Below are 16,049 nucleotides of genomic sequence, written 5' to 3' on the forward strand. Positions count from 1 at the left end.
AATTATTCAGATGGTGCTTCAAGATTGTTTTTAATTTCTTCTGCCATTCTATACTTTTCAGCAAAAGACATAGATGCTACAGAAGCTCCTCTATCTTTCCATCTTCCTATAAATAGAATTAGTATAAATAATAAATAAATAATAAAAATATTAAGAAATAAACTATTTAACAAACGTGTTTTCATAGAACCTGCATTGAAAGTATTAAATTTATTTTGAATCAAATTTCTAGCCATTTCAGCTTTTTCCATTGCAGCTGTTTTAGCTCTTGCTTCGAATTGTTGTTGTTTAATTTTTTCTTTTTCAATAGCATTACTTAAATATTCATACCATTTTTCTTTTTCTTCAGTACTAATAAATGAAAATATAAATTTCTGTTTAGAAATCATAAGAACAAGACACATTTCTACTTGAATTCCTTTTGCTTCAATTTCATTTTCTTTTACTTCAGCAAAAGACATATCAAGTAATTTTAGTGTATTGTTAAAACTTAATTTCTTCTTTTGAGTTTTAGTAAACACTCCTTTTTCAATATATTCACAAACCATTAATAAATCATTAAATAAAATTAATGCCATTGGTTTAGCATTTTTCTTTTTAATTTCTAATACTTTTCCTTCAGCAAGTAATTCTCTAGAACCATTATTAATTTTAAAATCTTCAGGAAGGTTAGTAATACTCATTTGATATTCTTTCATTTTCTCAAACATCTCTCTTTTCTTTGTATTATTATTTACAGTGATAGTAACTTCAGTAATAAGTTTTAATGCTTGTTTAACATTTTCATGATCAGGATGACATGCAGGAGTATATTTAAGAAGATCTGCTAAAAGAAGTTTATAACGAGGAAGTCGTTGGACTGGAGTAATCAAAAATGCTGAAATTTTAAACTTTTTATATTGAGGAGAAGCATTCTCAAAAACTTGTTTTGAATACCAAGAAATAAAAGGATGATGTTCTGCTTCCATTTGACGAATAAGAATATCAGATTCATGATAATTCATACAATAGTCTGCATACATTTTAAATAAAGGTCCCATTTGATTAAAGATTTGACCAATTAAGACATTTGCATAATCTTGACATTCAAAACTCTTAATTAACTTTAAGAATTGTTCATTAACTGAATATATTGTTGTAATATCACTAAAAATTAATTTAATTTGTTCTGAACTTAAAATTGATTCTTTCTTAATTGGATTAAGTACAAATTTAATTACAGTATTTAATTGTTCTATATAACTTTCTTCTGTTGAAATAATTTCTTTAATTGTATTAGCTCGTTTATTCATTTGTGTATTAATTCTTTCTCTTCCTAATTTTCTAGCTGCTCGTGTAATAATAGTTGAAGCTAATTCTTTCTTCATTTTTTCTTTTATTGGAGTCCATTCTTCTTCTTTTTTTTCAATAAATTCTGTTGGTGAAATATCAGTGGCTAAAAAGAATGCTTGTTTTTTATTAACTTTATTATACATTAAGAATTGTGCAAACATTAATGCTGTCCAATTTCTATAATCCATTAAATATTTGTATTGAATCCTTTCTAGTCGTTTCTTATTTTCTTCTTTTTTTTCTCCTTTTTTTTCTTTCATCGTTCGTTCATTAATCGCTCCTTGTATTTTCTTTTTTTGCTCTTCACTCAATTTTAAATCAAATTCATCAAAATGTTTTGCTATGGCTATTAAATCATTCACAGTAGAAACGGCAATCTCTTCTTTAGTCAATTCTAAAACAACTTGTTCATATTCTTCTCCTTCAAATATTCCCATTAAAAACTTCGCTAAATTGTTCGTTTCCATCACCAAACCTATCAACTGAAATCTTAAAATTTCTTTACTTGAAAATAAAAATTTTTAAAATAAAAAAAAAATGATTTAAAGTAAAAAATTTAAAAAAATAGTTGCAAACCATTCAAAACAAAATAATTAAATTGGATAGTAAAAATATAGTTTTTTATCTTCTTAAACAAAAAGAAAGAACGAAATCGATGATTCAAGAAATAGAAATCTTAAAAAAAAAAGAAATCAAAAAGAGTGATGACAATAGTCACTTCCTCAAAGATATGGAAACAACCAGAAATGTATAATCATGAGAAAGATAATAACATCAGTGAATCAGTGACAAAAAAATTAACAACAGGTTTTATTCATAATTATCAAAAATGCAATCCTCAGATTGATTTTAATACTTTTATCGTTCGTCGTATCTTAACAATTCCAAGCACTCCATTACCAAATAACCAAGATGATAATGAATGTTATAACTTAATCGTTAGAGTAGATGATATTTTAGGTGCTGATTTTTCTACCTCGTTTGTTTTTCATAAAATACATTCACCAACTTATTAAAATTAATATTCTAGAGAATTAAATGGATTAAAAAAAAATAGTCAATATCGAGTTATTGGGTTATTAGGTCAAGGTTCTTTTGGTGAAGTATTTAGGTGTTTAGATTTGCAAACTAATCAATTAGTTGCAGTAAAAGTTTTGAAAAACCAACTAGTTTATTTAAGACAAGGAATGTTAGAATTAGCAATATTAACATTATTGAATGGTTATTACGACCCAATTGGAGAATTTCATACAATAAGAATGATGGATCATTTTATGTTTAAAAGTCATTTATGTATTGTTTGTGAATTATTATCAATTAATCTATATGATGCATTAAAAATGAATGATTATAAAGGACTTCCATATAATTTCAATCAATCAGTTTGTAAACAATTAGTTTGTTCTCTTCAATTGTTAAGAGAAAATGGAATAATTCATTGTGACATTAAACCAGAAAATATCATGTTATTAGCTTCATCGTCAAAAGTTCGTTTAATAGATTTTGGTTCAGCATGTTTCCAAGATAGTCCATTATATACTTATATTCAATCTCGCCATTATCGTTCTCCAGAAATTATTATTGGATTACCATATTCACCAGCAATAGATATGTGGTCATTTGGTTGTGTTGTTGCTGAATTATTTCTTGGGATTCCTTTGTTTGCTGGAAGTAGTGAACATAATCAATTAAGTAAAATCATCCAATTAATTGGAATGCCAAGTACAACATTATTAAAAAAAGGAAGTCGAACTGATGAATTTTTTTGGAGAAGAAGACCATCACCAAAAATTGTTCAACATGAAAATGGTGAAGTAAGTGCTGTAGAGACATGTGAAGATGAATATTTTGTATTGAAGACACGATACGAATATGAAAAGTCTATGAATACACACATTACAGCAAACAAAAATTATTTCAATGAAAGTACCTTAGAAGGAGTTATTAAAAGTTGTATGAATGATATTGAAATGAATGAAGAAGAAGCAGATGTGTTGATTGATTTTTTGAAAAAAATCTTTGTATATGATCCAAATGAACGAATGACTCCAACAGAAGCATTAAACCATCCATTTATTAAGAGTATTGATAGAAACAATCCTATAAAAGAAATGAAAGAAATAAAAGAAATAGAACGTATTCGGTGTGTTAAATTAACTGGAGAAGAGGCAAAAGAAATAGTATTTCCTAATAAACATGATAATATAGAAATTTATAATGCAGAAAATTATTATCGAACTTATGTAACTGCATTACAACATGGAATTGTTTTAAATATATTAGACCCCAACCCATTCTCATTACCTACATTAGCAGTATTTCATCCACAACTTGGGTTTGCTATTTTACTTCATAAAAATATTGTTAGTAAAAATGAAGGTGAATTTGTTCCATTACCATTTAATAAATCAAAACGTGTTACTGTTGAACAAAAAGAAGAAAAAACACCTATAATGACATTTTTTGATGGAAGTACGGTTGTTACTGCAACTCCTGTTTATAATGAACAAATGATGTCATTGTATGAACAAGCTCAAAAATCAACTGATGACTATATGTTAACTTATAATTTTGACAGTATGTATAATTAAAATATAAGTGTTTATATTCTTACTTAACCAGTTTCATGCTTTTATCTATTTTCTTATTATTTCTTTTTTTTTTCTTCTTTTTTATTCTTATTGTCTATATCTAATACTATTTATTAATCTTTATTCTTTTTATTTATCTGTTTTAATTTAATTCTTTTGTTTATTCTCTTTCTAATTAGACACTTTTAATTTTAATTCTTTTATGTTTAATCCATTTTTGAATGATTCTGAGGGTAATATAATCTCTCTTGTGGTTTTAAGAAGTATTTTGTGGTTCAGAGAAAAGTAAAAAAGTATTTAATTAACAAAAATTAATGAGTAGGAAGAGAGTTTTTAAACAACAAACGAACTACATTAGAGCTTTTTTTTTCTGGAGTGTTAGCAGTGAAAGTTATTAATCTAACCAAGAGAAACTAGACAAGTTAATTTTATTATTTATAATGGTTTAATTTTAGATGAAGAAAATTATAAAAGGTTATCTAAAATAATTCTAAAAAGAAATGGTTATCCAAATAGAAAATAAACTAATAACAAATAGTTTATTTTTTGTATAAAAAACACAAAAATCTATAAAAATAATATGAATATCATAAAATTACTTGAACAACAAATTGGGAACTATGTTAAACATTTTCAAGAGAAAAGGATTAGACAAGTAGGTACTAAATTTGTACAAAAAAGAAGAATTGGAGATGGTGCAGGTGGATGTGATTCATGTGGATTTATAAATGATGGTGTTTTTTATGGAAAAGGAAAACAATTGTCTATTATTGATAATGGAAGAGTTGAACAATATGAAGTTGGAAGTAGTGTTAGACAATGTATCAAAACTGATGATGGGGTTGTTGTTGTATTAAATGAAAGAATTGAATTTAAAGGAATTTTTGAATATATTATTGATGGATTATTTGAATGCATTGCCACAGATGGGATGGTTATTCTTGTTGGAAATGTTAAAGGATTGTTTTGTTTCAATAGGAATAATCATAGCCTTGATATTGTTCGTTATGGGCATTATTTAAGTGTTGTTGTTGACAAAAGTAGAAAGAAGGTTTTTGGGTTAAAAGAGCGATGTGTTGATATCTTTAATATTAAAGAAATGGTAGTTTTATTTGAAAGGAGTATTTCATTACCACAAATTGGATTAAGTGTAAATTATGCAGAATACCCAATGTTGTTTGGGGTTACATTGGACAATGGGGAACGAAGAGTTTATTTTGATAATGGATCAAATGATAGTATTACTTTTTACCAAATGGTTGATTACCCTAATAGTTCATGGTGTTTTGGGTTATGTTCATTACAGTATACTATAGAAGATGATAAATTTGCTATTTCTATTGGAAACATGGGAATTAAAGAAGGTCAAATCATTGAAGAAGTAGACCCTACAATAAAATTAAATCAACCTGTTGACGTACAATGTCAAATTAAAAAAAATTTCATTGGAAATGAAATTATCTTAAAAGTAATTACAATTAATGAAATTGTAGAGTTAACTTGGACTTGTTCATCACTATTTTTACCACAACAATACTTATCATATTTAACCACACAACAACCTATTCAAAATGAAGTTATTACCCTTTTTAATTCTGAGGTTAATGTAATTCAAACAACAATAAATTTATTATTTCATATTCTTCCAAACCTTCATTTATCAATGAATGTTCTTATTAATTATCCACCAGAAGATATTAAAAGAATATATGAAAGTTTCGAAATTATATTAAATGCATTAAATTTATACGAAAGTCATTGTATTGTAGTACAAGAAATGAGTGAACAAAAACTAATACAATTAAAACAAGAATTGATATTATTTATTCAAAGAATTTCTGAAGCACTTCATTTAATTTCTAATTATTCATTACTTGTAGATCCTCGTTTATTACAACAAGATATCATGGAAATAACATTAGATAAAGTGATAACAGATTCAAGTTCAATTGAAAAAATACAAGAAATGAACAATAATATTATGTCAACAACAAATAACTTCAAATTAATACCTTCATTTTCATCTTGTGGTATTTATTTTAATTTAATTAAATGTATTGAAAATGAATTTGAATATGTATCTAATTTGTCTTGGAATGTTCAAAAAAAAATTTTTATCGAACTTATTCAATTATCAGATGAAATTGGTAAATTAATCATTCATCTCTTTATCCAAAATAACAAGATTCAAGAATGTTCATCAATCATTCATTGTTGTGATAACAATGAATTGTCTGAGTATATGAATAAAGAAGTATTAAATTGTTCATATAATTCATTCTGGAATTTTTATAAAGTCCCAGTACAACAATTACAATACCAAATACCTATTGACAATGTACAGCAATTACAAAATAATATCAATGAACTTGGAAATGAAAAAAATGAAATGAGTTTACATGAAAGAGAAAGACTTGTATTTGAATATTTATTCCAACTACAAGAAATTAAGAGCCAAATTAAAAATAATAAGCTTTGGACAGAATTACAACAATCTTTAATAGAAATAGGTAATAGAATTTCACTACAAAAAGACTTAATTAAAGCTGGTGTAATTGATGAATCATCAAGTAAATACTTGATGTCTTCAACCTATCTTAATTATGTCAAAAACCATAAATAAGTTCTACTTGATTTCTTTCATTTCTGTTTCATGTTATTACAAAGTTAGTCTATAAAGAAAAAAAAAAACACCTTCCTTATGTAAAACCCTTTTGAAACAATTTGACAAATACATTCTGATTATAAGTTTTGTTCTTGAACTATTCTATCAATGAGACTTTCAAATTTTATAAAATTATGATAATAGTACAAAAAGAATATTATAAGTCAATGAATTAAATTAAATTTAACAATACCTTTATAACATGAGACACTTGAAATAACATTAATAAACATTACTCTTTAATTATCTTTCTTCTTATCATTTAAAAATAAAAAACTAAACTAAAGAATTATTCAATTAAAAAAAGAAGAAAAGAACAACAATAATCATAGTAATAAAAGTACTAACAGATCCATCAGTAATACACTCATCTTCACATTGATATATTGAATATACTACCTGTTTGTCTTTATCTAATGGAACTAAAATTGGTGAACATACTCCACATTTAATCATACTTTTTCCAAAGTTTGCCTCTTGAGTACAATTTTTATCAAGGAAATAGAATGTACCATAATAACCAACTTTAGTTTGTGTTTTGTAATAGAAATTAGTTTGAGAATATTGATGACATTCAAAGTTTTGGGGGATATTACACATATATGAAACTACTTCAGAAACTTTAATGGTACAGTTATCATCATCATATTCATTATTAGTTATAAGGCTACATTCAGTTTTCATATTATCTGGTTCTTCATTGTAAAGATAGTATCTATTAGCATTACTAGTCTTAATATCTTTTTTTGCAGTAACTGGGAAATCTTCAGGTTGGATAGTTTCATCACTACAATCTTTTACAAGATAAGTATATTGTTCAATCTTTGCAGCACTAGAGTCTGTTGCAGCAACATAAGCATACTTAACAGATGTTGATATACCTATTTTATAACATTTTTTATCTTCATAAACATCAACAACTGATAATTTACCATTAGCATAAGAAACACTATAAATATTTTCTGCTTTAGTAATAGAAATTATAAAGGCTACGAATAAAATGAACATTAGGATGAATAAAATGTTTTACAGTTCTAATTTATATACATCATCCACGTAAAATCGAATTTCATCTTGGATAGAAAAGATATACAAAAGTGTCCACTCAATATTAATTTATATTTATCGAGTTAATTTGTCAAAAGTCTACTTGAATATTTTCTTCTTTAATTCTTATTGGTTCTCAAAGCCATAATTCCATAAAATGTATAACAACTTTTTATAAATTTCACTACAAAAATTTTGAGAATAAACGAATAAATAGAATCTATTTTAACTAAGCCGCCGTGAGAAACAATAAATTGAAGTAAAATTGCAAAAGAATGAAAATATAACACATTCAATGACTAAAAAGTCATGATTAGTTATTGATATAAATATAATTCTTTATGAAAGAGAAATTACCACTCAAAATGAACTATTTAAACTCCTTGAAATAATCTCAAAACATTAAAATGATTGTCTTATTGCTTGTATTTACTACTTGGGTTTCTGCTAAAAACTTTTACCAATACACGTATGATCAAAAAGATAAAAAAACAATTGTTGGTTATTCAATTTACGAAAGTGATAAATGTTATAGAGTCTCTCTAAGTAGTTATGAACAAATTTCACAAAAAAATGGAGAAACAACTGCAGAACAAGGAAAGTACTTCTTTAATACTTTCAAAGATATAAATTGTAAACAACTAGATGAAGAGCAAAATGAGAGCGCTCAACAATATACCATTGAACAATTAAAAACCTATAATATTTTTGAAGCAGCACCTGATGCTACTAACAAATGTCAAGAAATTACTGTTGAACAATTTGGTGATAAAGAATGTACTGAACCAATTCCTGCTACCAAACAATTTGCTTGTAATACTCCTGCTGTTGTTAGTTCTTGTGTTGCTTTCGGTAAATTCTATACAAAAACATCTACTATTCGTGGGTATCAAGGTACATTCTATTATTCTGATCCTGATTGTAAAACATTCACTGGTCTTGTTACTGATCAAAGAAAATGTGGTGTTTGTACTGCTTCATCACCAAGTAAAGAAGAAATAATTTATAACAAAGTAATATGTGATAATGATTGCTAATTAAGTAATTTTTTTTGTTGAGGATTTTAGTTTCAGAATGGTGAAGTTTTAATGAGAAATGAAAGGAGAGAAAAGATGAGAAGAAAGAGTTAATAAGTAAGAGATAAGGATTAAAGAATGAAGAGAGAATAAGGAAAGAAGAAGAATAAACAAAAGAAGGGAGGAGATTCGGGAAAGAAAGGTAAAGATTGGGAAAATATTTTTAAGAAAGAAAAAACAAAAAAAGAAAACCTATAGAACGAAGTAGAAGATTGAACTGAAAAGCAAAACATAGAATATGTCACAGTGTTATCGAGTGGGACAATTTATCATTGGAAAAAAACTTGGAGAGGGGATGTGTGGAAAGGTATATCTTGCATTTCATGAAAAGACAGGAGTTAAAGTAGCTATTAAAATAGTAGATAAAACAAAATTAATGAGAAAGCCAGAAATGAAAAGGAAAGTTTGAGAATTTTTTTGATTAGACTAATTGAAACAAACAACACCAAAAGATTTATGAATTAAGAAGAAATTAATCATGAATAATAAAAGGTGAAGAAATAAGAATTTTAGGAGAGAAATAGAAAATTAATGAAGATAGGTAGAGCGAGAAATAGCATTTTTAAAAATAATCAATCATAGAAATGTTATGCAATTATATACTGTATATGAAACAACACGATATCTTTTCTTAGTAATGGAATTACTTGAAGGAGGAGAATTATTTGATTATATAAGTTCAAAAGGGAAATTAGAAATAGAAGAGGTATTAGTTTATTTCCAACAATTAATATTTGCAGTAGAACATTTTCATTCAAGACATATATGGTTTGTTAATTAAAAGAAAAAAAAATGGAATAATAATAATAAAAATAGTCATCATGATTTAAAGCCAGAGAATTTACTTTTAACAAAAGATCTTCAAACGATTAAAGTATGTGATTTTGGAATGTCATCATATTGTGGAAATAATAAACTTCGAGAATATTGTGGAAGTCCACATTATACAGCACCAGAAGTATGTAAGAAAGAAGCATATGATGGATTAATTTCAGACATTTGGTCATGTGGAGTAATTCTTTATGTAATGGCATTTGGATTAATGCCATTTGATGGAGATACATTAGAAGAATTAATAGAGAAAGTAAAAGTAGGGAAATTTGCATATCCCGAAGATATTGAAGTTCCCGAAGAAGTTAAGGATTTGATAAATCGAATGCTTAGAGTTAATCCGAAAGAAAGAATTACAATAAAAGAAATTAAAGAACATAAATTCTTTCAAAGTAATAATCCTATTATAGAGAATGTACCATCAGTAATTGAAGAGGCAGGAGAGCCTATTAAAAATATTGATAGTAATATTATGGCAATTCTGTGTTATTTATTAAATAATGTACATATTACAGAAATAAGAGAAAACTTATTTGATCCACGACCAAATACTATTCGAGCATTTTATCGATTATTAGAACAACATCGTAAAAATGCACAAGGAGATCCATTTGCATTTTCAAGAAATAGTCCAGGACCACAAAGTCTTAAAAATACGATTTTTGCTATTCCAGGGTCATCTCCTAGTGATGTTGCATTTTCACCAGCATTTAATGACTTAGCTAATAGAATTAAAGTTGAAATTCCACATGTTAAAACACCAAAACCAAGTCCATCACCAATGATGATTAATCAAGAAGCAAATAATAGTATAAGTATGGGACAATCGCCAATAATGTTTAGTGTACCAAGAGAAGCTGAATGGGGATTTGTAGCAGCAAATAATGTTTCAACCACCGAAATAATAGAATTAGATTGTAGTGTTCAAACTGCAAGAAATAAAGTTGAAAAAGCATTTAATGAACTAGCTATTAATTGGAAAAAAGAAGGAGAAGTTTATGAATGTGATTATAAGTATTTAGAAGAAGAAGATGTTAATGTGATGTTTGAAGTTAGTATTGAAGAAGGAGAAATTAATGAAATATCAGCTGGATTTGGAATTGTTACAACAATTAGATTTGTCTATACACAAGGGGATATTGTTTCATTTAGTGATGTCTATAACTTAATAACAAAGTTAGTGACAGACGTAGATTATTAAGAGGTTAAAGACTAATACACTAAGGTTCAAAAGAAGTATTTTAAATCATCAATTCTTCATTTTAATATAAAATAGTTATTTTTTATAAAGAATAAATAAAATAAAACTATAAAATAATAAAGAATAATTGTTGAATAATGTCAAAACAAAAGCAAATTACAGAAAAAGGTATTCCTAAAGGAACTACACAAGTCAGTTTATCAGGATTTTCATTTTTATTTGCAGAATATGTTAGAAGAGAATTTCGAAAAGATAATAAACAAACAACAACAGAATTTCATGAAAAGTTATTTGATTTAGGATTTAATATTGGAATGAGGATGTTAGAAGTTATTAATATTAGGGAAAGAGAAAATGAACGAGATATAAATATGGACAATGTTGTTGGATTTATTGCAAAAGACATGTGGAGAGTTATGTTTGGATATGGTGTTGATGTAGGACGAGTAAAAGGAAAAACAAATGAATGTTTGTTAAGAAATTTTATTATAAAATTGAAGGAGAAACAAATGAATTATTCAAATTAGTTTTGATTACTGACAAAAATTTAATTATCACTGAATTTATGAGTTATGGGAATGAAAAGAACATTTATTGTGTTGCTTATGTTGCTGGAATGGCACAAGCATGTATTGATGGTGCAGATTTTGTTTGTTTATTTTATATAACAATAAGAATGTTAAAAACTAAATAAATATAGAAAGGAAATGTAAATTATGGAGAGGATGAAGATGGACCATATCTTCACATTATATTTCAACAATAATTGAGACTGATTTTCATTTTTCACCAACTATACTTTTATTCAAAACATTCATATTTTGAATTTCAACATCTTTTTAATTTTACTTTTCTTCTTTAAATAGAGAAAAGCTCTAAAAACAATAGCATGAAATGACATAAACTATGTTTATTGAAAATACAACCATGTTTTTAATAAGAAGAAATACAACAATGTTTCCATTTAAAGAAAATGATATAAAACTCATCATACTGAAGAATCTAGTGAATAGTTTCAAAAAATAAAATGTAAGAGAATATTAATGTCAGTTCTACATCCATCAAAAGAGAAAAAACATCTGAAATGTTGAAGAACAACTGTAGTAATTCATATTCAACAATATGAACGATAGTATTGAATGGGTGTTTTCTCATAATTTCTTAATCACAGAAGACAGAAACGAAAATAAAACAATTATTGAAAGGAAAGTTGACTAGTTTGATGGGGAAGAAATATTAACAAGAAAGTTAGTGAAGAATCAGTCAAAAGAAATACTATTGATGATAGAAAATAGTACAGCATCAATTAGAAAGGAAATAAAAGAAGAGAAATATTTCATTTAATAGAAGAAGTAATGTTAGAATAGGGAGATTAATTTTTGGTATTGAAAAGATTAATATGATAAATGTTAGAGTTAGAGAAGTTATTACTGAGAAAATGGATAAAATGAAAAGTAATACCATTGAAAGAGTAGAATTAGTTTCAATTCTGTATTGGTATAACAAGTTTTGTGTTGATATTTGAAAAGAAGATATTTCTATTGTCAAACTTCAAAATTATTGGTATTTTCTGATTTGCGTATAATGTTGGTTTATATTTCACTGATTAATGAAACTTAAAACAATGTTTAGAACTTTTATTTATACACTTTATTAAATAATTATATTTTTGTTTTAACATATAGATTTGCCTTTGAATGAAGGAAAATGAAATATGTTGAATAATATGTATATCAAAAGGTAGTGAAATTGTATTGAACCAAAAAATTCACGAATTGAATATAAGCATAAATTGAATGATGATAATAAAATTTAAAAGGTGTAACTAATGGAGTTTATAATATAATATTTGTATTATTGAAAATAAACATGGTATGTATAATTCAACCACTAAAAATCAATTTAAATTTGAAATAATAATGGCAATGTTGGTGATTATAAAATGATTAAATGAACATATATTCTTTTTCATTTATAGTTTAATTACAAACATCTGTCATTCAGAGTTTATTTTAATGATAATTTTTCTTCGTGAATTAGAGTAGCATTTTATTCGTGGTTTTGTTTATTTGATAATAACTGTTTTTTTTTTGTTTCATTAACCATATTTTTCATTTAATTGTTGTGTAATTGTTTCGTTCTAGTTTTACATTAGAACTTTTCAAGTATTAATAGAATATTTAAATCAACGTGGTGTTTATATAATAATCAAAAGACTTTATTGTTGATGTCATTATGTTTTTTTGCAATTTAATTAATTCTTAAAATTTCTTCAAATTATTTACTTGTTGTTGCTCATTTTATTATTGTTTTTATTTAATAGTTTGGATATTATATTATTTGTAAAAAGTAATTCAATGTTAACATCATCAATTCTTGTTAATGAGTATTTTATCATTCTTTTTATATTAACACTATTTTTGTTTATTTTACAATGGTTATTGTTTCTTTTTAATTTGTTATTCTTCTAGAGTCATTAAATTATAGACTCTATAGTGTTTTAATAGTCAAGCATTGTATAATTATGTTTTACTTAGTTATTTGAATTTTTTTGTTTTTAGTTATTTTTATTGATACTAATCACTTTTATCACTGTTTTAATTCTGATATTAATATAATGTATTTGATTCATACATTTGTTTTATCATTTTATTTGATGTTTTGTTCTTTCTTTTATATTTTTATTTTTAGTTAATATGGTTTTATTAAAACATATCTTTTAATTTATTTACTTTCTTTCCATTTTCTATCTGTCTTTGGTTCATTTGTAGTGTCTTTCTTTATTTAAATGTTGGTTCTTAAACCATGTTTGTGATATTTTATTTTTAATAATTTAATGTTGTGTTTAGCATTGATTCACTTATCAAATGAAGTGCAGAAATTATAATCTTACAAGTATCAATATCAGTTTCATTTTTATCATTAATTTTAAATTTTAAAAGTTTATCTTTATTATTCAATTTGATATTATTTTATATTCAACGATTCATTTTAATAGATTAGTAAATTGTTTAACTATTTCAACATTCAAATTTTGAATTTATAAACATCATTTTAAATTGAAATGGAAGAGTTAATAAACAAAAACAATCAATTAATTAAAGAAGTAGTAGAAGCACTTCCACAAAGTCAACAATCAATTTACGGTGTTAATAAGAATTATCACTATTATTTACTAATAAACAAAAAGAAGAAGAAACAAGAGCAAGGAGAGATGTTGCAAAGAATGAATGGAAGAAATTAACACAATAGAAGAAATGTTACAAATAGAAGAATGGACAAATAGAAAAGTAAGAAATATACTATTTGATTCAGATATTGATAATTTGAATAAAAATACATCAGCATTTGAAGAAAGAATAATGAATAAAGAATATATAATAATTATTATTGAAGATTCAAAAGGAAATAAATTTGGAGGATATGTTAATTCTAAAATTGAATCAATTAATGAACGAATAAATGATTCAAAATCATTTGTATTTTCATTAGAATCAAATGAAAGAATAAAATGAATGATGAAATTTGATATTAAACAACCACAATATGCATTTTGTTTATTTCATCGAGCAGATAATCGTTTATTTGCATTTTGGAGATAATGACATTCTTGTTTATAAAGAAAATTATAAAACAAAATCATTTTGTAAACAACGTTCATATGAATATAAAGGAATATCAAATGCACTTTATGGAAAAGAACTTCCAAATCGTTTCAACAGAAAACGACTCATAGTAGTTGAAATGAAATGGTTCAATCTTGATTAATTGAAAATGAACTAAAAAAGAATAAAAAACAAATCAATGAAGAATATGAACATTTTGTTCATCTGTCAATGAATGAAATGGTAAAATTAAAAATTGACATAATTCAATGATTTATTTTATTTCATTTGAAATATTCACACCCAATGAGGGCGTTTTTAATAAATAAGAAAATAAATAAGAATAAAAAGCAAATAATGGAAAAAGAAGAGAAAGAAGGATATAAAAGAAACAAATAATATAAAAAAGAATATAAATATATAAAAGAGTAAAAAGAAAGAAGAAGATAAAAATAAAGAATATAAAAAGTAATAAAAGAAAAGAGATAATAAAAGAAGAAAAGAAAGAAGAAATAAATAGTGTATTTTTATTGTAAAAAATTGGAAATATTCAATAAAAAGTGTCTAATTTAATGATGTAAAATGATTAACAATATTTTATTAATGAAAAATATTTTATTCTTTTTATGTTTATTATTTATATGTATAATTTCATTATGATATTTATTATATAATCAATCATAAGTGTTATGTTATTATAACATGTAATATGTAATAAAATATAAAATACAAATAATATGAATATATGATATAGAAAATTAAATGAATAATAAGAATAAATGATAAATAAAACGAGAAATGATAATCAATGATATAATAATAAATTGAAAGTATAAAAGATAAAATTAATATTAATATAAATAAAAACAGTATAAATATAAAATGAAAGTAGATATAAATGATAAGAATATAAAAGATGAATAAGATGAATAAACAAATACATCTAAATAGAAAAGAATACCAATAAGAAAATCTAAATAATATAACCATAAAAACCATAAAATAAGAAAAATATAATAATATCCAGATAAAAAGATGATATAAATAATATAACCAGAGAAATAAATATAAAAATAAAAGAATATAAAAATAAAATAATAAAAAGAATCCAAATAATACAAATAATGATTCATCAAATCATTTATTTTATTAATATTTCATACAGAATGAATACAAATGATTATAAAATATAAACATAAGTATTTACAGATTGTATATTTATCATACTTTTTATTTTTTATTTTTCTTTAGGAGCAAAATATAATATGTTGAATATTCTATTGATGCAAATTTTTTTGCATCTTTTTTCATTTTTTGTAAAATAATTAGATGCATTATTTCTTTGATAATTTTCGTGCCTATCTCAATTCATTGTTTTTCTCTTATTAAAAAACTATTGATCTTGTATCAAAATATCACCAATTGGTATTTATAATAAAACTGAATGTTAAATTATTGTCATCAAGTTTCAAATAATTGAAAGACATAAATCACTTTTGATTGCCTGTTTGTGTTATTAATACTTTATTTTGTAATTTTATTGTTGAATAATGAATATTTGAAGTTATTGGTTGCGACTCAAGAATTAATTGATGTCATTAGGAAATTATTGAAACAATAAATCTCCATCTAATCAAATAACAAGAATGATAATGAATGCTGACAAATTGTTAATAATTAAAATAAAAGAACAAGAAAGTA

At 24.6% G+C, this 16,049-nt stretch overlaps 7 protein-coding genes across 7 annotated transcripts; 5 read left to right on the forward strand and 2 right to left on the reverse strand.

Moving 5' to 3' along the window:
- Nucleotides 1–2: 2 nt before the first annotated feature.
- EHI_109960 (Rho guanine nucleotide exchange factor, putative) lies at nt 3–1,769 on the reverse strand (the record flags this gene model as incomplete). The annotated part of the gene is made up of 2 exons (XM_647107.2): nt 3–106; nt 176–1,769. 2 exons carry the CDS (start codon nt 1,767–1,769, stop codon nt 3–5), a joined length of 1,698 nt encoding a protein of 565 aa, XP_652199.2.
- A 267-nt stretch (nt 1,770–2,036) lies between these two features.
- Nucleotides 2,037–3,923, forward strand: EHI_109970 (protein kinase domain containing protein; the record flags this gene model as incomplete). Its single annotated transcript, XM_647106.2, has 2 exons — nt 2,037–2,311; nt 2,390–3,923. The coding sequence occupies 2 exons, from the start codon at nt 2,037–2,039 to the stop codon at nt 3,921–3,923; spliced, it is 1,809 nt and encodes a 602-aa protein (XP_652198.2).
- Nucleotides 3,924–4,503: 580 nt separating this feature from the next.
- EHI_109980 (uncharacterized protein) lies at nt 4,504–6,546 on the forward strand (the record flags this gene model as incomplete). Its single annotated transcript, XM_647105.1, has 1 exon — nt 4,504–6,546. The coding sequence occupies one exon, from the start codon at nt 4,504–4,506 to the stop codon at nt 6,544–6,546; it is 2,043 nt and encodes a 680-aa protein (XP_652197.1).
- Nucleotides 6,547–6,865: 319 nt separating this feature from the next.
- Nucleotides 6,866–7,596, reverse strand: EHI_109990 (uncharacterized protein; the record flags this gene model as incomplete). The annotated part of the gene is made up of 1 exon (XM_647104.2): nt 6,866–7,596. One exon carries the CDS (start codon nt 7,594–7,596, stop codon nt 6,886–6,888), a length of 711 nt encoding a protein of 236 aa, XP_652196.1. The 3' UTR covers nt 6,866–6,885.
- Nucleotides 7,597–8,042: 446 nt separating this feature from the next.
- On the forward strand, nt 8,043–8,693 carry EHI_110000 (uncharacterized protein; the record flags this gene model as incomplete). Its single annotated transcript, XM_647103.2, has 1 exon — nt 8,043–8,693. One exon carries the CDS (start codon nt 8,043–8,045, stop codon nt 8,670–8,672), a length of 630 nt encoding a protein of 209 aa, XP_652195.1. The 3' UTR covers nt 8,673–8,693.
- Nucleotides 8,694–8,949: 256 nt separating this feature from the next.
- On the forward strand, nt 8,950–10,743 carry EHI_110010 (protein kinase, putative; the record flags this gene model as incomplete). The annotated part of the gene is made up of 3 exons (XM_647102.1): nt 8,950–9,114; nt 9,253–9,479; nt 9,528–10,743. 3 exons carry the CDS (start codon nt 8,950–8,952, stop codon nt 10,741–10,743), a joined length of 1,608 nt encoding a protein of 535 aa, XP_652194.1.
- Nucleotides 10,744–10,880: 137 nt separating this feature from the next.
- On the forward strand, nt 10,881–11,509 carry EHI_110020 (uncharacterized protein; the record flags this gene model as incomplete). Its single annotated transcript, XM_648979.2, has 3 exons — nt 10,881–11,211; nt 11,271–11,392; nt 11,444–11,509. The coding sequence occupies 3 exons, from the start codon at nt 10,881–10,883 to the stop codon at nt 11,507–11,509; spliced, it is 519 nt and encodes a 172-aa protein (XP_654071.2).
- Between the last annotated feature and the right edge of the window lie 4,540 nt (nt 11,510–16,049).

This window comes from Entamoeba histolytica, genomic scaffold (genome assembly GCF_000208925.1).
Source record: "Entamoeba histolytica HM-1:IMSS scf_1104750517951 genomic scaffold, whole genome shotgun sequence".
In the NCBI taxonomy this organism is placed as follows: Eukaryota; Evosea; order Mastigamoebida; family Endamoebidae; genus Entamoeba; species Entamoeba histolytica.